This window comes from Telopea speciosissima, chromosome 6 (genome assembly GCF_018873765.1).
Source record: "Telopea speciosissima isolate NSW1024214 ecotype Mountain lineage chromosome 6, Tspe_v1, whole genome shotgun sequence".
NCBI classification, from domain to species: domain Eukaryota; kingdom Viridiplantae; phylum Streptophyta; class Magnoliopsida; order Proteales; family Proteaceae; genus Telopea; species Telopea speciosissima.
This window is the reverse complement of record NC_057921.1, coordinates 67,407,606-67,429,223: the sequence shown is the minus strand read 5'-3', so window position 1 is coordinate 67,429,223 and position 21,618 is coordinate 67,407,606. Positions and strand designations below refer to the sequence as shown.

General features: G+C 44.7%; 1 protein-coding gene across 3 annotated transcripts in view; it reads left to right on the top strand.

Annotated features, from left to right (window-relative positions):
- Positions 1–10,483, top strand: part of LOC122666133 — a 107,033-nt gene extending 96,550 nt beyond the window's left edge. For all 3 annotated transcript variants that reach the window (XM_043862259.1, XM_043862258.1, XM_043862256.1), the window contains one exon: positions 10,400–10,483. In XM_043862259.1, the coding sequence (XP_043718194.1) occupies positions 10,400–10,483 (84 nt within the window). The remainder of the gene's footprint in view (positions 1–10,399) is intronic.
- The last annotated feature ends 11,135 nt before the right edge of the window (positions 10,484–21,618 follow it).

Below are 21,618 nucleotides of genomic sequence, written 5' to 3'. Positions count from 1 at the left end.
ACAAGGGGTCCCTCTATGTCTAACCAAATCCAAGCGAAGTGAGAGCTGAATCTGCCCGATTGGGATGGGAGCCACAAGATGGTGTCTCCTCTCCCGCTATGCCCAGGGGGGATGGGGGGGAGGGAGCTCCAAAGGTCGGCGAGGGGGGGAGGGGAGGGGGGGGGGGACCAAGAGCCTGAGGTAATGATGGCAGCAACATGGGCAAATCTGTCCAATCCGGAGGAGTAAATATCTCTGGAGCTCACAACAGAAGAGAGGACCCCAGAGGGGTGCCACTTGTCAAGCCAAAGTAAGGTGGTCGTACCATCACCAATCCTACACGATATGGCATCCCTGGCTAAATGTCTCACCTGCAGAATTCTACGCCAAACCCATGAGGAATCAGTCCCTGGGCTAACAGACCAAATGGAATCTCTACGGAGGGGCCCAGCGTGCACCCATGAAGTCCAGATGGAGGATCTGTTGGTGAGGATCTTCCAAATAAGCTTAATGGACCCAGCCGTGTTGACATCTTTTATTCTCCTCAGCCCGAGGCCTCCTTCAAACTTAGTAACGGAAAGGGAAGCCCAGCTCATAGGATGAACGAACCTGGCAGTGTCCACACCTTTCCAAAGGAAGGCACACATAAGAGATTCAGCCATCTTGATGGTGGCCTTAGGGAGGCAAAAAACACCACTCCAGTAAATGTAGCAAGACTGGAGAATCGATCTGATGAGCTCGAGGCGACCTGCATAAGATAAAAGCTTGGCTTTCCAAAGCTGCAACCTCTTGCGGAGGAGATCCAGGATGGGGGAGCAATGGTGGGCTAAAAGTCTGGCTGGGATGAGGGGGAGGCCTAAGTAGCGGACAGGGAGGGCACCAATGGTAAAGCCGGTGAGGGAGGAGAGGGAGGCTTTGGTGGTGTCCGAGACTCTGGCAAGGAAAATCTATGACTTTTGCAGGTTAATGCGGAGACCAGAAAGACCTTGAAAAAGGTTGAGGGAGGACATGATGGTTTCAATGGAGAGGGGGTCAGCCTTAGAGAAGATCATGAGATCATCCGCGAAGGCAAGGTGAGTCAAGTTGGTAGGCTTGCACTTAGGGATGGGGGAGATGAGGTGGAGGTCTGTTTTGGACTGGATGCTTCGAGAGAGGACCTCAAGGGACAGGCAAAAGAGAAAAGGGGATAGGGGACAGCCTTGATGGATACCAACCGAGGAGGAGAAAAAACCCGCAGGACTGCCATTCAGAAGGACAGAGAAGTGGGGGGTGGAAATACAGGAGTGGATCCAGTTGACAAAAATGGGAGGGAAGGACATTTTGAGGACTTAGGAGATGAAGTCCCAACGGATGGAGTCAAAAGCCTTATGGATGTCGATTTTGAGAAGAGCAGCAGGAGAGTGAGACTTGCGGTCAAAACCTCGAACAATTCCCTGACAAAGGATGATGTTGTCCGAGATGCTTCTCCCAGCAATGAAGGCAGATTGGTTGGGGCTAACGAGGGAATCAATGACAAGGCTAAGACGGTTGGCAAGGATTTTAGCAATGAACTTGTAAAGAAGATTATAAAGGGAGATGGGTCTGAAGTCGGACATAAATGAAGCTCCAGAGGACTTGGGAATGAGACAGAGGAAGGTATGGTTGATATTTTGGATCTGATGGGGGTTGAAGAAAAGCTCTTGATAGCACTGATAAGCTCGACACCAATGATGTCCCAGCAGGAGGAGAAGAAACCCATACTGAACCCATCAGGGCCAGGAGCTTTGCTAGCCTTGTGGGAACGAACAGCGGAGGTGATTTCAGAGTCAGAGGGGATGGAACTAAGGGAGCAGAGGAGGTGGAGGGGGATGAATTTGTTGATGAGGTCAACAGGGAGGGGGTGGTGGGGGGAGGGGGGGACTAAAGATACTAGTGAAGTAGTTCACAGCTTCGGCTTTGATGGCATCAACAGAGGAGAGGACTGAGCCATTGGAGGAAGCAAGAGAGAGGATAGAATTGGAGTTGGAGTGGGCTTTGAGAGTACGGTGGAAGAAGGCGGTGTTCGAGTCACCGAGTTCAAGCCATTTGATTCTGGATTTCTGCTTGAGAAAGCTTTCCTCAAGGGAGAGAGAGGAGGCAAGGTCGGAAGCAGCAAGGATCTCCTCTTCAACAAGGGAGGAGTTGAGGGGATCAGCCTGAAGGTGGAGCTGGATGGAGGAGAGGGTGTCCCGATAGGCAGAGACACTAGAGGAAATGTTGCCAAAGGTGGAGGAATTCCAGGCTTTGAGAGCCACCTTAACATTTTTTAGCTTTTTGGAGAAGGCAAGGAGAGGGGAGGAGAAGGAATGGACTGGGATGTTCCAAGCCTCTTGGACAAGGGGAAGAAAACCAGAGTGGGAGGACCACATGTCAAAGAATTTGAAGGGTTTCGGGCCAAAAGAAAGATAAGGAAGGACAAAGAGAGAAATGGGGGAGTGGTCAGAGAGGCCTGGGAGGTCAAAAAGTGCATAGGAGGACGGAAAGGAGTAAAGCCAAGGGTCATTGACAAGGACTCTGTCAAGCTTACAGGCAACTCTGTCAGAGCTAGAGCCCTTGTGGTGCCAAGAGAGATCAGCACCCGACCATCTGAGGTCGTTTAGCCCAAAGTCCTCCAGACAAGAGTTAAAGGCTGTAACTGCTTGGTGGTCGATAGGAGAACCACCCAATTTTTCATGACTAAAACAGACGACATTGAAGTCCCCTCCAATGCCCCAAGGGGAGGAACCAACAAAAGAAGAGATGGATCGGATATCCTCCCAAAGAGGGATTCTATCAGGATGGCAATTGAGGGCATAAACCATGGTGAAGAAACAGAGATGGTTGTAAAGGTGGTCGGAAATGGAGAGATGGAGAAATTGGGAGGAAGAGGAGGTGACTGAGATATGGAATTTTGTGGGATCCCACAAAACCCAAATACGACCAAGGTGGGAGTGGACATAATTGGAAAGGAAGGACCAAGAAGGGGCCAGAGAGTGAGCAATGCGGGATGAGTTATGTTCGAGCACTTTGGTTTTAAGGAGACAGCAAAGAGGGGATTTGGAAGTCTTGAGGCGGACACGGATTTTAGTTTGTTTGGCTGGGGCATTGAGCCCACGGACGTTCCAAATGGTCCAAGGGATCATGAGAGGGGGGGAGGAGGGGGCAGCCATCCAGTGGAGGAACTAACTCTGGACCCCGGTGGAACGCTGCGGGGCCTGAGACGGTATTCACGCAGGGGGAAGCAAACCAGGGGAGAAGAGGGAGAGGGATGGCACAAGTTGGGGCCAAATGAACCGGTAAGGGAAGTTGGGACTGGTTCGGTTGTGTTCAAGTGGTTTGGGTGTAAGTAAATTGGGTTGGGACCGGTTCGGATAGGTTCAAGCGTGTTGCGGAGAAGTGGTGATAAGTGGTTTGTGGAAAAGTGGGGGTATATGGGTAAATGGGACAGGTCATCAGGGGACAAATTTAAGTTGGATGGGACAAGGGGAGGGCCACGTTGAAAGGTCGAATGGGAAATATGGGGAGAATGGGATGACGAAGGGGGTAGGTGAAAGCTGGAAAAGGGGGGTGTAAGGGAGAAGCAGTGGAAGGCATCGTGTTTTGTATAGCAAAAGGGGAAGGGGGGTTAGCAGGGGGAGGTTACAGGTCGTCGTAGAGCTCTTGAAGAACCGGCGAGACTACGACATCACAGGCCGCTTCAGGATCGAGGTCCCTGAGCGTAGCAAACCTATTGTGGCCAGCGTCAGGTGAGCGTCGTGGTAGGTGAGCCTCAGGGCACTCGCCAAGCTTTGAAATTTCTTCTGGTTCCCGGCGACTCCTCCGGTGGCGCTGCCTTTGTTTTTTCCAGCCACGAGGATTGTCGCGAAGAGCAGCGATGGCAGTAGTAGCGAAGGAGTTGATCTCGTTGGGAGCTCCGATAGAACCATCATCAACCGAAGCTGCAAGGGCATCCATCAAGAAATCTTCAGCAGGGGCGAGAGAACCATCAGCAGGAGGGTCAAGCAAGGAGACCCCAGGATCTAGCGAACCAGCAGCAGGCACTGCAGCCGAGGGCGAAGCAATAATCTGAGTCGAAGACGAAGCAGGTCTGTGATTTTCAGTGTAAGTCTCAGCCACAGCCAGAGTCGAAGGACCAGTCTGGGAAGTTGAGTGCCCCTTAGAGGAGAGGGAGTCTGGACCACAGCTCTTGGAGGTGTGACCGAAGAGCTTGCAGGCAGAGCAATGTTGGGGTAGACCTTCATAGAGGACACGTTGAGTGAAGGAATGCCCATCTTCTTCTTGGATGTTGACGAAGTCTGGTGGAGTATCATCAGCACAGAGTTCGACGCAAATGCGAGCAAAGGAGAGTCTGTCCATTCTCTTGGTGCGCTCGTCGGAGAAGAGGGGATTGCCGATGGTCGATCCGACAATGCTAAGCCCAGAGGGGCACCAGTAATGGAAGGGAAGCTGGAATGAGCTTGAGATCGATCCTGGTGAGGGAGGAACGACGATCCCATTGCCGGAGATAAATCTGCTTCTTCCCAATCTGCCAGGGGCCACCTTCCAACGCACGAGCCTTATCGGTGTCGTTGGAGAATCTGAAGATGAACAACCCACTTGACAGCAAGTAAATGTAGACTGCACCAGCAGCTCTCCATTGCTTCAGAAGGAAGGACTTGACAACGTGGTAAGGATGGTTGCCTAGGAAGTACCCCACAAGGCAGCATTCCCATTTTGAGATTTCTTCGTCGAGTAAACCTTTGGGGCAGAACCCAACCTTGGCATCATCAAGGGAGGTAGGAGGAACAAAATGAAGAGGGTGTCCAGCAGGTTTAGCAGAGGAGCTGCCGGGAAAGAGAGAAGCCCAGGGTTTCTCAGCAGGGGTGGAAAGGTCGACAACAGGGGTAGAGGGGCAAGGTGTGAAGCAGAGGGGCAGGGAGGTGGAGGATCAGGAAGAGAAGCAGAGGTGTCGGCAGCGGTTGGGGCTGCCCGAGAAGGGGGGTGCATCTTCCCCTCTTAGTTCACATCTATTTCCTAGTCCTCTTCTTCTTCTTCTCCTCTCCTTCTTTCTTCTTTTCTCTTGTTTCCCTTCCCACGATTTGGGTAGCCACTACTACTTAAATTTGATCTATTTGTTAATTGGGTGGGCCCCTAAGCGATCGGAGTCGGTTTTTTGGAACCTCAGATCTACATTGCTTGTTATTTACCCATAACACCTCTTGGAAATTTTTGGTAAATTACCATTTTGCCATTCTTTCCTTTTTACCCATAGCACCTTTGGAAAATTGCACTTTTGCCATTATCCCTTACATAATCTCCATTATTTGTCCACGTGTACTACTACACGTGAGGGGAAGATTGTGTACAATTACATTGCAGAACTTGCAGAACATTGCAGACATTACAAAACTTGCAGAACCTTTCAGCCATTATAGAACATTTGTGCAAAACATTGAAGATCAGTTTTTTTCACCATTGCCATTGGGCATCTTAAGTTATTGGGTTGAATATGCCGTGAGGGGGAGATTGAAGTATTGAAGATATTTTGGGATCTTATTTGGATGCCTATTTGAGGATCTACAGTTGGGTTGATTCATGTTTTTCCGATGTTTACTGCCCTATTTATTTATCTTCAAGATTTTGTCAATGTGACGATCCGAGATTCATCACTAGACAGCTATTAAGATCGATGAAAGTTGTCTTTTTTGGAAGATTGTGTCTGCCTTTGTTAAGATCGGTGCTTCTCTCTATTTTGAAGAGCGATTCTTCTCAAGCTTTGCATAACAAATCTGTCCCGGTTTGCTGATCAAGTCTGTTCGAGTTTTGAAGATCAACATTTCCAATTTTTGAAGATTTATTATGTCAAAGATTATTTGGGAGCTTCATCCATCCGCCAGTGTGTCAAGCTGGACTCTGCTGCAACTCTGTTTCTTCCTATTTTGTTCAAGTTGGGCATTAGTGCTTTATATGCGCCAACTTGAGGGGGAGTGTTAGAATGTTGGAGTGCATTTATTTTTTTTCTTATTAGTTCAAGCTGGAGTTTCCTTTTGATATATGTATACTCCAACTTGAGGGGGAGTGTTGGAATATGTACACCAGAATACCATGGGGGTATTACCATGGGGGTATTCTGGTCCTTTTGGGGTAGTTTAATTATTATTTCATTACGTATAGCCTTGTCTCTTATAGAGTTGGCTTGTGTAGGGATAATTTAGTCCCCTTTGTATTTTTCCCTTTATTATAAATAGAGGGCTTGTCTGATCAATAAAATCACTTAAGCATTCAAGCATTATGTTGGAATATGTAATCCAAAATACCGTGGGGGTATTCTCGTCTTTTTGGGGTAGTTTTATTCTTCTTATGTTATTAATATGTAATCCAAAATACCGTGGGGGTATTCTAATCTTTTTGGGGTAGTTTTATTCTTCTTATGTTATTAAGTATAAGTGGGCTATGTGGGTTTTAGTCCCACATTGCCTAGTTTAGTCTCTTTGTAATTTCCCCTCTATTATAAATAGAGGGGCTTACCTATGAATGAATACATTACATTATTTTCTCTCATTTTCAAATCCTGACTCCAATCGATTTTGGTGTTTCCTTTTTCAGATGTAGCAGATCTTTTGGGGGTAATTCCCTATTACTACAAGCCCTACTCGACCTAAGTTTGGACCCTTTCTGATGGCTGGATTTGTTTCTACAGCAAAAATTCCTTAACTTACTAATTTTGTTACCTGCTATAAACCCTGACTTTCAGGTTTCAGTTTTTGCTAATTTTTTGAGGGCTGATTACTCCCACTTCAAGGACCAATCGACCTCAATATTGCACCTATCTAAGTTTTTTGAAGACCCCTACCCCAATCGATCTCTTCTTTTCAGGGTTTTCCAAAACCCTGATAAAAATCGATTTGGGCTAGGGATGTTTGCTGCTGTTTGAGTGCTTTGGAGGTGATTCTAACATTAAAAGAGAACTCTCCTTCATCAGTTCAAGGCTTGAAGATGGTCCTTTATGCTGATGTAGTGCTGTAATGTTGCCCTGCTCTACTTCTACGATTTTTTGGAGTCTCTCCCCTTTGAAGATCAGGTCTCACTCTTACTGGAGATTGATTGTTCACCTTGGAGGTTCCATTCTAGCAGCCTTGGTCAGCATCTATTACTCGTCTACATCAGCAATTACAGCCCCCTTTCCCTAAATCGATCTCAATTTCAGGGTTTTCTAAAACCCGGACAACAATCGATTTTAGGATTAGGGTTTTCTTATCAAGCTCATATTTTGGAGGAGAGTCTTATACATATCAGAGGAGTATTCAACCCATATTTAAGAATCATTCATCAGTTATGTTTGGAAAAAATTCAGGTTCATTCTTATGGCTCGATTTTTCCAATTATCAACCTATTTTCCTTGTTCTATGTGGCTGGCTGCTTCAACTACCTATTGGATCTACTGAGTGATTATCTTATATTTGTTGGTTCTATTGAGCTTTTCTACCTACCTTGCTGGTTCTATTGATTGGCTTCTATAAGCATGACTGGTTGATATGTTACTGCTGCCTTTATGTGGACTACTGCTGCCCTATTATTGAGACTAAGTATCCTACTATTGGAGATCGAATTTCTTTCATTATTGAAGACTCGAATCTACTACCCTAGAGATCATCTTATTTGGGATTACAACAGTGTGTTCCAAGGTTATTGGTTGCAACTACGAATCTATTCAGTTATGTGAAGCTTTTTTTGTTCATATCCGGCTTACTTTGAGAGCTAGATCCTAGCCTTATTCACTAATTCAGATCTGATCCAAGTTTTTTTGTTAAAGCTTCTTACATCCATTGCTGTCCAGATATCTTTGTCAATTCTATTTAGCATGTGGGAGTTTATAGTTTGGAATTTTGCACACTGGTTCTTCCTTGTGTGAAGATCGATCAAGTTTTTGAAGAATGGTGCCTTCTCCTTCTAAAATCAGACCTGTTCAGATCTGATCATTGGAGATTGGTGTTTTGGAATTAGTTTGATCGACTGAAAAAGGTTGAAGATTACTGTGTTGCATTGTTTTTGTCTATGGTTGATTATCCCATTACTCTTTTCACTTCACCACCTCCCAAAACATACCTTTGGCATATACCCTTTGGAAGTTAATAGTATTCTCTAATTTGCCATTTCTTCCTTTTCCATTACCCTTAGCACCTCTTGGAAAATTCTGGAATATTATGTTTTTGCCCTATCTCTTACATCATCTCTGTTATGTACACGTGTACTACACGTGAGGGGGGGATTATGTACAGTACACCTGCAGACATTGTAGAAGCAGAATTTGCAGGAACACTTGGTGCAAAACATAGAAGATCAGAGTTTTCACCATTGCCAATGGGTATCTATTTTGTTATTGGGTTGAGTTTGCCGTAAGGGTGAGATTGAAGTATTAAAGTATTGAAGATGTTTGGTTATTGCCTGCCTATATGAGGTCCTACAGTTGGATTGATTTTTTCCGCTGCTTGATTTACCTGCTTGCTGCCCTAGTTGCTTATCTTCAAGATTATCAGTCAGAGATTCATCACTGGACAACTGTTAAAGATTGGTGAAATTTATTTATTTTTTGGGTGAATAAAGATTGGTGAAAGTTTGCTGCTCAAGCCTGCCCAAGTTTTGAAGACCTATTTTTTTCAAGTTCTTGAAGGTTTATTTGGGAGCTGCATTCATCTGTCAAGCTGGATTCTGCTACAACTTAGTTTTTTCCCCTTTTTTGTTCAAGTTGGGCATTAGTACCTTGTATGCACCAACTTGAGGAGGAGTGTTAGCATTATTAGGAGTTATTTTTTCTTTAGTTCAAGCTGGATCTTCTTTCTTTGCTTATTTGTATAATCCAGTTTGAGGGGGAGTGTTGGAATATGTAATCCAGAATACCGTGGGGGTATTCTGGTCTTTTTGGGGTGGTTTTATTCTTCTTATGTTATTAAGTGTAAGTGGGCTATGTGGGTTTTAGTCCCACATCGCATTACAACTTCCATCTTCTGTTCTCTCTTTTCTCCTCTCTAAAGTTACTAGTTACAGGTCCTAGGTTTTCTACAATATTCAACGTGAAAAACAATTGATTTTGTGTCCCAAATATCTGCCTTTTCTGTGGGACAACATTTTTGTTATTTCACTGTAACAAGTACCATGGAACATGTTTGAATTGATCTTCTCTGTCCATTTTCTTAGGCTTTGTTGTAATGAGATGCTACTTGTAATTGATTTTGAATCTTTTCTGTATAACATGCCCATGCAATTAGGACTAAGGAACAATTAGAAGCTTCACTAAGCTAAAATCCAATGTGGTTTTATGATATTTTAGTAAATCCATGGAAGTTCAATGGTCTTATTGTAGCAAAACCAGGATCTGAAAACAGTACTTACAAAGTAGAAGAGAGAGGAGAAAAAAGAGAGAAGAGACTGCCAAAGAGAATAACAGTTGACAGCTCTTGGCTGTCCCCATTTATTGCATATATAAGTTAACTAATTACAAATAAGGCAAGGACTATAAGCTTCCTAGTCCTTGTCTAACATAACAACTAGGAAACAACTAGGAAAGCAATTACAAATAAAGATAAACACTACCACCAACCTATACCATGATAGGGATACTCCCCCTATCATGGTCAACCAATTACAACAAAAAATATTGTACCGCAGGGGTTTACAATTATACCCCTACGATACAAATCTTAAAACATATCATTGTTGGGGTATTATGGTAGGGCTGCCAATGGATCAGATTCAAGTATTAGGAAATGAATGGGTCTGATCAAACCCTATCCAATGATCCCTCCAGATCCGAACATCCAATTCAAATCCAATCTGGCCTGATTACTATTATTCTTCTGATTTTTTCTAAAATGAGTACGTAATAAAAATACATTTTTGACAAATACAAAAGGGACAGTGATTAAAGGTATTTCCAATCCACATAAAAATGAAATTAAGTCTTGAAGAGTTACATAATTAATAAAATTATTTATTGAATATGTAATGTTAAAGATATAAATGAGATGTTATTCAGATCAGATAGGGTGAATCAGGATTTTATTTGTTTAGTTATTGGATTATGACTAAATTGGATAATAATTTATTGAAGAAGAGCTACCCAGTACACAAGGCTCCCTCTAATGCGGGGTCTTGGAGGGGCAAATGTATCATTATGTGTGCAGCCTTATCCCCTGCTTTGCAGGAGAGGCTGTTTCCAAGATTTGAACCCGTGGCCAACAGGTTGCAATAGCGCAACTTAACCATTGTGCCAAGGTTTGCCCATAATTCCTTATTGATTAGACTTTATTGAATCAGATTCAGGTCAGATCTGAATCAATATTCGATCTGCTGACAGCACTATTTCGTGGTTTTGGGTGTGGCACAGGAACACTCTTGAAGGAAATTTACTTTACTTCTCTTGACCTAATCTGAATTTTATGTGCAGGTACGCTTGGATATTGCAACCATACTGGGACTGTTGGCATACTTTGTAAACTACAAATTTGAGGACATTCTATCATCCCCGTAAGTATTTTTCTTAGTTTCTAGCTAACTGGGTGTGCAGAATGTCTTAGTAACATAGTTCTCGGATTCTCCCCCTCCCTCTCCCTCTCCCTCTCCTTATGATAGTTAACCACTTCATTTAGGGAGAAGGAGAATGTTACAGTACAGTCTCCAATAAGGTTATATTGTTGACCAGTCACAGAAATCCAAAGATGGAGAACACCTCTATTTAACTTAGTTACTTTGCTAGATCATCCACTGTTTCATTTGCTGATCTTGAATTCTATTGTAACTAGTAGTTCATCTGCGAAGAAACAGTTAATATGTCTACAAGATGGAGTAACCTCCATGGACTTTGTTTGTTGCTTATAGTATCTAACAATATTTTAGTTAAATACGTTTAGACATGAAATATATTATTTTTCAATGCGTATTCAGGTTCACTATATGCCATGGTGAGAATAGAAACATATTAACTTGTCTTGCCTATTTGGGACCCCTTATTAAGTGTAATGCCAATAATCAAATTCTAGCGAGTTGTTTTTACACACAAAAAGCTATTCGTATTCTGGACATGGTAGATTTTTCTATATCCTGGAAATATTTCATCCAGAAATACCAAATACATGTACCTACACCCTTTAGGTCCTTAGAGTTAGAGAATTACTGCAAACTGCAAAGCTTATGCCTCGAAAATATTAGACAATAGTTTTAAAATCCAGATGCCTGATTTGATCAAAATGGCTGGTTCACCCAGCAAAAACTGGAACTAGACCCCTTTCCAGAGGCCTGCGGCAAGGAAAGATCGAACCGAGCGAAAGCAAGATGTACCAGTTGGGTTTTGGTTAGAAAAAGACCCGGAAGGAAAGGCCCGAGGATTGCAAGAGTTGAGATTAGAAGGGCTAAGGGAGTATGGGCCAGAAAAGGTGGGACCAGCGATCAAGAGGGGTGGACCATCAAGCAAGGGGGGTAAGGGGAGGTTGAATAAAAGTAGTGGGTCCCACAAGGGAAGAGGGGATAATAGATGAAGATTCTCGCATTACCAGCATACCTGGAGCCTAGAGGCGCAACGAGAAGAGAAGAGAGCTGCAAGGGCATCGACGAGGCGGATGTCCGAGGAGAAGATCGAGATACAAAAGGGAGCTTTTCTAGGTCAACTGCTTGAGGATCCAACAAAATGCGACTAGTCGAGGTACCTCGATCAGAGAGCATCTTGGGTGGAGGGATTGGGTCTGCTTCAACATCAGAGGACAGGACTGCAAATCGATTTTCTCCACTGGATAAAGCAGAGGCTGGGTTGTGACCATCAGGCAATCGAGTTGGAGAAACTGATGCCAGCTTTTCTTTCTGTCGCTGCTTTTTCTGGCGAGGTCTGGTTCTGGTCCTCCCTCTAGAGGGCATACAATGCTCTTGGGTATGCTCCTGCGTATGCAAATCACCTACAGAGGTAGGAATCTCGATGTCAGCTTCACAGAGGTCTGCGGGAGAGGTAGAATCTTCCTTTGGAGCATAAAGGTTAGTATCATGGCCGAAAGTCTTGCACTAGAGGCAGTGAGGAGGTCTCCAGTCGAAGTGTATTTCTTGATCAAAGGAGTAACCATCTCTGTCTTTAATCTTGATCAATGAAGGAAGAGTGACATCTGCAGAAACTTCAATGCAGATTCGAGCGCATGCCAGTCGATCCTTTCTCATGGTTCTAGCATTTGAGCAAAGGGGTGTGCCCACTACAGATCCCACAGTGCTAAGTCCTTCGTTGCACCAGAAGTGAAGCGGCAGTCCGGGAAGAGAGATCCACAGAGGGATGGATGAGGGATGGATGATATGTCCACCTGTTTCAGCTAGAGCTGACGATGCCATTGGCGGAGGAAAATTGGTTTTTTCCCAACTTGCCATGGACCTCCTTCAAGCACTCGGATTTTGTCGAGTTCATCAAAGAACTTGAAGACAATATCCATTGTCCATAAGAAAAGTTTGAATATTTCCTTGGGGTCTTCATTTCTTGGTCAGAGAAAGTTTCACAATGTGAAACGGAAACGAGAAACCAGGAAATGGCGAACTAGACAGTTATCCCAAAGCTTAGCTTCATCATCAAGAAGACCAAGAGGGCAGAGGGAAAATTTGGTTACACCATTAAGGGAGGGAGCAATGAAACGAAGGGGAAGACCTTCTCTAGAGGGTGTAGGAGCGGGACTGAAAAGGGCACTCCATTGGGGAGGAGGCTGGGCAGAAGGGGAGGAAGGCAGATGATGGGAGTAAGGGTGTCAAAATCAAACCGAAATCGAATACCGAACCCGAAACCGAGTTGAATTAACCGAATCGAGCTGAACCGAATAAATTCGGTTTGGTTTCGGATCAGCTATATAAGTATTAAATTCGGATACGGTTTTAGTTCAAAACCCGTCGGTTTAAACCAAAACAGAATGTTGTGGCAAGGTCCAGTGTTGAAGCAGAGTTTCGTGCGATGGCACAAGGAATCTGTGAATTGCTGTGGCTTAGGGGATTGTTGCAGGATATTGGTGTTGCTGTCCATCTTCCCATGATGCTATATTGTGACAATAAAGCTGCCATTAGCATTGCTCATAACCCTGTCCAGCATGATCGTACTAAGCATGTGGAGGTTGATCGACATTTCATCAAGGAGAAGCTTGAAGCCGGACTCATCTGTGTTCCCTTTGTGAAGTCTGCTGATCAGTTGGCCGATGTATGCACTAAGGGACTGAGTGGTAAAGTATTTCATCCTATTTTAGTCAAGTTGGGCATGCATGACATATATGTACCAACTTGAGGGGGAGTGTTGGATTGTATGGGCCAGAATGCTGTGGGGGTATCCTGGACATTTTCTTCTTTCTGTTATGTGTACAGCCATGTCGGCTATGTTAGGGGCAATTATGTCCTTGTATTTTTTGACTTTTTATTATAAATACATAGCTTGGGGTCTGCCTTAGATCATCCAAGCATTCAGCTCTAATTTTGATCCTGTTAACAGTGATGGTGATGGTGGTAGTGGGTGGTGGTGCATATGATGGAATTCGAGAGCAGTATGTGGTAGAGCAGTAGGAGCCGGCTGCAAAGCTAATCAGATTCACCAGAGAAACACAGTTTGATCATGCCACACAGGTTACGGACCGTAGTGCACGTGGCCGCACACATAAAGGTTACTCGAGAGGACCTCATGCCCAGTTCTATCCTTGTAAGAAGACTGATCTTATTGACATTGATACATTATCTAGTTCTGTTGGTGGATTGAGTATTGGCGACATGGACAACAGATCGAGTGGGCATTAGCGTGCCCCATCTTTTGGCGGAGAGAGCAGTCCATCTCCAACACCATCAGAGTACAGTGCATCATATTTACATCCATATGGGCAGTTCACTGGGGTGGAGGAAGATATATCTTCTTCATCCATTCCCAATTTTGAGTACGACTCCCACTCACAGGGTCGTATAGGATCGTCTTTTGCGGACGACATCTCCCACCCAATCTACCAGCCGTACCTGTACATGTTCCCACAGGCATCATATCACAATGGATCAATGGGTAGTTCTTCACACTTTGGTGACGCATATCCGAGGATAGGTTACCTTCAGTATGTCGATGATGCAATTTACATGGCAACTGTGGAGGACTATATTCATTTCTTCTCTTAGACTATGATGTGGCATTCATGTGTCTTACAGTCAGAGGACATTGCACGTCGACTCCATCAAACTATGAGTGGGATCAATTCTGGACGACATAGTAACTATTATTAGTAGACACTTGACTTGTATTAGGAGAGTATATTGATGTCATCCTAATTATGTATTTAATATTATGACTTATAAGTAATTGACTTTATGTTTGTATGATTTACTTGTTTAAATTGTTTCTTATGTCCTCTAGTACTTAAACAATGTGTAATTAACTAATTATACATTAGGATTTGTCCGTATACTGCCAATCAAGGGTGCAAATCCAAAACACCACTTTGGGTGACTATTTTTGCAATTTGAACATTACATGTGTTTATATAGTCTAAAATAGGGTTTCCATGAAGTTTCAGGCCTTAATTTGGCCTAAAACACACCAAAATGATCAATCGAAATCTTGCAGAAAAAATACTAAATTTCGATATCTCGAAAATTTTGGTCAGGCCAATATGGCCTGCTGAAACGAGATTTAATACTATGCTTACAGCTGAAAGTGGTGATATTCTAGATGATCCTGAGAAGTATCAGAGATTGGTTGGAAAATTGAATTACTTGACTGTGATTCGACCTGATATAGCCTTTCCTGTCAGTATTGTGAGTCAATTTCTGTCCTCTCCTCGTACATCTTGCTGGGATGCTATTGTTCGTATTTTGAGGTATCTCAAGAAGGCTCCAGACCGTGGTAATGTAGTCCTAAGTTTTAAAAGTCAAACTAGGAGCCAATCAACCAGGATCTGTTATGAACAGGTGAATCGTCTAAGTTAGAAATAGTGTTTTTGGTGAAATTAGGGTTAGGGTTTGGTTGGGGTTAGGGTTTGATGTATTGGTTATGTCAAGTTGAGGTAGGAGAGTCTATCAGTGAAGGTCCTGAGATGTTTTGATGGATGGAAGTGTGTAAACTTGAATGGGCAGTAACTTAGGTTTAGGGTTTCGGGTTTTGGAAAATAAGAAAATACTAGAATCTAGGGTTTTGGCTGGTCAGAATTGGACCAGCTTTGGATCGAGTGACTAGAGGAAGAAGAGGGATGTTCGGTCCTAGTATGGGGCTGAATGGATGATGGTTAGGTCTGTAGGGAATTTAGGGTATGGGAACCTTGAAAACAAGAAGGGGCAAAGCTAGGGTTGAGGTTGTAGAGGATTAGAAAAAGAAAGGAGGGGATGGAGATCATTTCTAACTTACTGTTGTTGCAGAAACTTTCTGGCAGCAGCTTGTTGGAAGTTGAAACTTGAATAAAAATCGGTTGGATCTTGGACAAAAAACTTGATAGGAGCTTCAATAGAACCACCCGGGCTTCACACTGCAAGCCATGAATGAACAAAATGGAGGTTGCATTAATGATAAAGATCTCTGGGGAAACCGCTAAAAAAAGATTGAACATGTGGGAGGGATCCGAATGTCGATTGGATCAAACACCAATCCTACCAGCTTAGATCAGACACAAAGCAAATCTTCAAAGAAGAAACAAAGTTGCAAAGCAGCAATAGCAATTTTCAAAAATTCAGAGGTGAGAATACCTTAGGGGTGCAAGTTTGGCCCTGTCGGCCCGAACCCGCCCTGAGCCCGAACAGGGTCTGGGCTAAGATATTCGGCCCTGAGGGCGGGTCAGGGCTGAAAATTTCTGGCCCTGAGTTAGGGTCGAGTCGGGCCAGGGTTAAGGCCTTGGGCTAAGCCTGGCCCGACCCGATTTTGTTTTAGTTATACTATAATATATATAGTATAAACTTTAAACTTCACCCACATTTTGTTATATAATATACTATATATGAACATAATAAGTGATATAATACATTTTTATTATAGTGTATTTTATGTAAAATTGATAATTTTCTCTCCGGCCCATTCCAGCCCATGCATTTCCTTCCCCCTCCCCATGATCAAGGCCAATTGGGGTCAGCCTGGCCCAACCCCGAGGGCGGGTTAGGGTTGGATTTTTCAGGCCTTGAGTCAGGGTCTCAGGGTCAAGTCGGGCCTAGGCCTAGCTAAAGGGACGTAGGGTCGGGCTAGGGTTTTATAAAGCTCAGCCCAACCCGACCCTGTTGCAGCCCTAGAATACCTCTCCCCACCGAATCCTTTATTTATAGGGGCCATTGGCCTTACTCTTATTGAAGGTCGTGCTTGGCGCGTTGGTCAAGTGCTTACTTGCTAAACGCTTGGTCACGGGTTCAAGTCCTGGAAACATCCTCTCTGGAAACAAGGGTACGGCTGCGTACATTTGACCCTCCCCAGACCTTGCTAAACGTGGGAGCCTTGTGCACTGGATACAGCCTTTTTTTTTTTATTGGCCTTACTCCTATTCAGCCTAGGAGTGTGAATTCTCCTAGCCGGTTAGCTCTAAACACCACCTCCCTTTTCTAAATTCATAGGAGGTGTGGACCCAAAAGAAAAAAACAACATTGCATTAATTAAAAGGTGACTTAAGTCACTTTAATTTTTTTTTTTTGGTGAATAAAAAATGTATTACCAAAGAAAGCCCGAGGTAGGCAAGAAAGAAAAACAAGGGAAAGCTAGGGGGGGAGAAACAAGCCACAAGCCCTCTAGGGGGGCTGTAAAATGGTACAATCAAGGTCCCAGGCTCTAACAATATGCCTATTCCTAGGAGAATCCAACAAAGACTTGTGGGGAAGAAAGCTCAATTTCGTAAAAACGTCAAAGGAGATGGACATCCAAATCAAGTCGAAAGATCGGCGTCTCATATAGAGCCTCATGGGAAGGATCTGATCATCCAGAGCCACTCTCTATCAAAGGGAAGGGGTCTTCTGCTGCAAGGCCAAATGAACAAAAGGGCTTTTTTCCAGATGGTTTGGGAGAAGGGGCAAGCAAAGAAAAGATGGTTAGTGTCTTCAGAACCAGACCAGCACAAGGTACAGGTGGGGGGGGGGGGCAGGGATTCTGCAGTGGATGAGAAAGACTTGGGTGGGAAGGCAATGGTTGAGGGTTCGCCAAACTAGGAAACTATGGCGGGGGATGTGACCTTTGAACCAAACCAGTTTGTGCCAGGGGACAAGGGGGCTTGGGGGCAGACAAAATTCCAAGCAGAGATAAAGCTAAAGAGGCCAGTAGAGGAGGGGAGCCAAGTAATTTTGTCAACAATGGAGGGGGAGGGGGAGGGGAGGGGAGAGGAAGGGGGGGGGGGAAGGCCAGATCAAGGAGAGGATGGGGATAGGGGGGAGGGGGGACCAAAGCCAATAGAGATGATAGAAGAGAGGGGCGCTTCCTTAGGGATGCTGGAGGAATAGATAGCTCTGGGGCCAAAATGGTTGTAGAGAACTCCAAGGGGGTGCCATGGATCAAGCCAAATGGAGGTAGAGGAACCATCAGCAATGGAGAAGGAGATGGCTCGCAGGGCAGTGTGGCGCAGGTGGAGAATCTTGCGCCAGATGTAGGAGGAATCGGGGTGGATGGGAACAGTCCAGATGGAATTATTTTTAAGATGGGAGTAAACCCATTGGACCCAAATAGAATCATGCTTGCAAGATATTTTCCAGATTAGCTTTAGCATGCCCGCAGTATTGGAGTCCTGAATGCACCTAATCCCCAAACCTCCCTCAGCTTTGGGGAGGCAGATAGATTTCCAACTGATAGGATGAAGGAATTTGGAAGTTTCCTTTCCTTTCCAGAGGAACGCGCAGAAGAGTCTTTCCATAGCTAAGGAGGTGACTTTTGGAATGGCAAAAACTCCGTACCAGTAGATGTAGGAGGATTGGAGGACCGATCTGATGCACTCAAGTCTGCCCGCATAGGAGAGAAGCTTGGCTTTCCAAAGTTGGAGGCGCTTGCGGATATTGTCAAGCATGGGGGTGCAGTGGTGGCTGGAGAGCCTGGCAGGGATGAGAGGGAGGCCAAGGTATTTGACTGGAAGAGTGCCAAGGGAGAAGCCAATCAAGTGGAGCAGATTGGCTTTTGCATCATCAGGGATCCCCGAGAGGAAGAGTTTGGATTTGAGGAGGTTGATACGAAGCCCTGAAAGGCATTCGAAGAAATGAAGGGAGGACATGATGTTAGAGATGGAGGAAGGGGAGGCTTTGGAGAAGATCGTCAAATCATCAACAAAGGCCAGATGGGTGAGATTGATGTGCTTACATTTGGGAAGAGGGGAGATAAAGTGAAGGTCAGTGTTTGCTTGAAGACTCCTAGAGAGGACTTCAAGGGCCAGGGAGAATAGGAAAGGGGAAAGGGGGCAGCCTTGACGGATTCCAGCTTTCGTGTGGAAGAACCCTGCGGGGGAACCGTTAATAATAACCAAGAAGGAAGGGGAGGAGATGTAAGTTAGAATCCACCTAATGAAAGGCGGAGGGAAGCCCATCAGAGACATCACATCAGTAATAAAGTCCCAGCGAAGGGAGTCGAAAGCTTTGTGAAGGTCAATATTCATCAGGGCAGCCGGCGAGTGGGATTTCCTGTCGAAACCTCTAACGATTTCAGAGCAGAGGATGATATTATCTGCGATGCTTCTACCAGAGATGAAGGCAGACTGGTTCGGGCTCACTAAGGAGGGGATGACGAGCTAGATCCTATTGGCCAGGATCTTTGCAATGAACTTGTAAAGAAGATTGCAAAGGGAGATAGGCCTGAAATCAGAGAAAGAGGAAGCACCATCTTTTTTAGGGATTAGGCAGAGGAAGGTCTGATTAATCTGAGCCAGCTGGTTGGGGTTGAAGAAGAAACTGCGAACAGCAGTGATGAGCTTAGCTTTGATGTGGTCCCAACAGCTCAAGAAGAATCCCATGCTAAAGCCATCAGGGCCGGGGGCCTTGTTGGATTTATGGGAGAGGATAGCTTTGGAGATCTCATCGTCCGAGGGAATGGCGAGAAGGGAGCTAGCGAGAGAGGGGGGGGACAAATTTATTTATGAGATCAGGGGGGATGGGAGAAGGAGGGAGGAGGGAGGGGTTGAATAGGGAGGAGAAGAAGGAGACTGCCTCAGACTTGATGTCAGAGACAGAAGAAAGATGGGAGCCATCATTAGCAATGAGCATGGTGATGGAGTTGGAGCTGAGTCTGGCTTTGAGAGAGCGGTGAAAATACGCCGAGTTGGAGTCGCCCAGCTCCAGCCAACGAATGTGGGATTTCTGGCGGAGGAAGTTTTCTTCTTAAGAGGAAAGGGAGGCAAGGGATTCAAAGAGCTTTTTCTCTTCCTCTGCCAAGAAAGGGTTGAGAGGGTCAGCTTGGAGGAGGGATTGGATGCAGGAGAGCTCATTTCGGCAATTAGAAACACGGGAATTGATGTTGCCAAAAGTGGAGGAGTTCCAGGCTTTGAGGGCTGATTTGGTGAGGCGGAGTTTTTTGGCAAAGGAAATGAGAGGGAGGGAGGGACAGAAGACAGGAGAGCTCCAAGCTTTGAGGATGGTGGGGAGGTAGAGGGGGTGGGAGGTCCACATGTCAAAGAATTTGAAAGGTTTGGGGCCAAAGGAGGAGTATTGTTGGATGTGGAGGAGGCAAGGGCTGTGGTCTGAAAGACCTTGGAGGGGAAAAGAAGCGTGGGAATGGGGAAAAGAAGAGAGCCAGGCTCCATTGATGAGGAGCCGGTCAAGCTTGCAAGCAATCCGGTCAGGACCTGCGCGACGATTGTGCCAAGTAAGAGGGGATCCGGACCAAAGAAGGTCGTCAATACCCGCTTCCTCGATGCAATCGTTAAAAGCAGAGACAGCGAGAGAGTCAAGAGGACGGCCTCCACTTGTTTCATGTTGAAATCTGACAACATTAAAGTCTCCCCCCACCCCCCCCCAAGGGCTGGACCCGACCCTGGAATTGAGGAGGAGAAGATCATCCCAAAGAGGGGAGCGATCGGCAGCCCTGTTGAAGGCATAGACAACAGAGAGGAAGGAGGGAGGGGAGTTGGGGAGGGAGATGGAAAGGTGAAGGAGTTGGGGGGAGGAGTGGGAGATGGAGAAGTGGATTTTGGATGGGTCCCAAAGAAGCCAGATGCAGCCGTTGGGCTAATGGTCGTAATTGGAGAGGAAAGACCAAGATGGGGCGATTCGACCTGTCCGAAACGAAACGCAAGTCCGAAATGAAAAAATGCAATATTTCGAATATTTCGGAAATTTCGGAAATTTCGGTCATCTCGTTTCGGAAATCTCAGTAATTTCGGTCATCTCGTTTCGAAAATTTCGGAAATCTCGGACATTTTTGGCATTTTACACCCACAGAAAAATACCATATTTCGACCGAGATTTCGACGAAATTTCGGTATCTCGGAAATTTCAGTCAGACCGAAACACTGAAACGAAACGAGATTTAGTACCATGGCCGCAATGCAAGGGGGCATTCTCAATGAGATCCCGGGTTTCAAGGAGGGCACAGAAAGAGGAGTTGATAAGTCACTTTAATTGAACCACTGGTTCAACCAGGTTGGGCCGGTTCAATTTAAAAACACAAAATACTAAAATAAAACTAAGGAAGTATCACTACTACTACTTGGACAGCAGCTTCCTGTTCCTCTTCTTCTTACGGATGTAGTGGTTCAGCTTTGCATCACGTGGTCTAGTATACTCTGATCATGGACATGGACGTATTGAAGGTTTTTGTGATGCTGATTGGGCTGGATCTCCTATTGATAGGTGATCGACTACTGGTTACTGCACTTTTGTTGGAAGGAACCTTGTGTCTTGGAAGAGCAAGAAACAATCTGTTGTGGCCAGATCTAGCACAGAGGCCGAGTATCGAGCCATGGCACATGTCACATGTCACCTGTGAATTAATATGGGCAAAGCAGTTGTTGACCAAACTTGGGTTTGAGAGTGTCTCCTATGCAATTGTGGTGTGCCAAGCTGCTATTCATATTCCATCAAATCCAGTGTTCCATGAGAGAACAAAACATATTGAAATCGACTGTCACTTTGTTCGAGAAAAGCTACAACAAGGAATTATCTCTACAAGTCATGTTCGCATAGGAGAACAACTTGCAGATGTTTTTACCAAGTCTCTTGGGAGTGGTAGAGTTGATTATATTTGTAACAAGTTGGGCATGGTTAACATCTATGCTCCAGCTTGAGGAGGAGTGTTAGAAGTAATTGAATAAGGGGGAGGGAAATCGTGGCTAGCGCTATGTTCAAGTCACAAATTCCCCCCAAGGGCTGTTTTGTCCTTTTTTATTTATTTGTTGGTTAGTTCTTATTATATCCTTGTATTGGTTAGTTCTATATATATTTAATGAAGTCGGAAGTCCCAACACAAGGTTGTGACTCTCAAGGTTACGGCCACCTCTCTTCTTCTCTTCCTTCTTCTCTTCTCTTCTATTTTTCTCTTTTTTATTATTTACAGGTGAAATAAAATGGATATATGGAGAGAGAAATAAAAGGAAGAACAGTCCTAAAAAGTAGGATCTGAAAGGATGGATGGTTAAAGACTTAAAACGGAATGAAGAAGTTAATGGATAATATTTTTTTTTGGCAAAGTAATGGATAATATATATATATATATATATATATATATATATATATATATATAATATAACAACTATTGCTTGA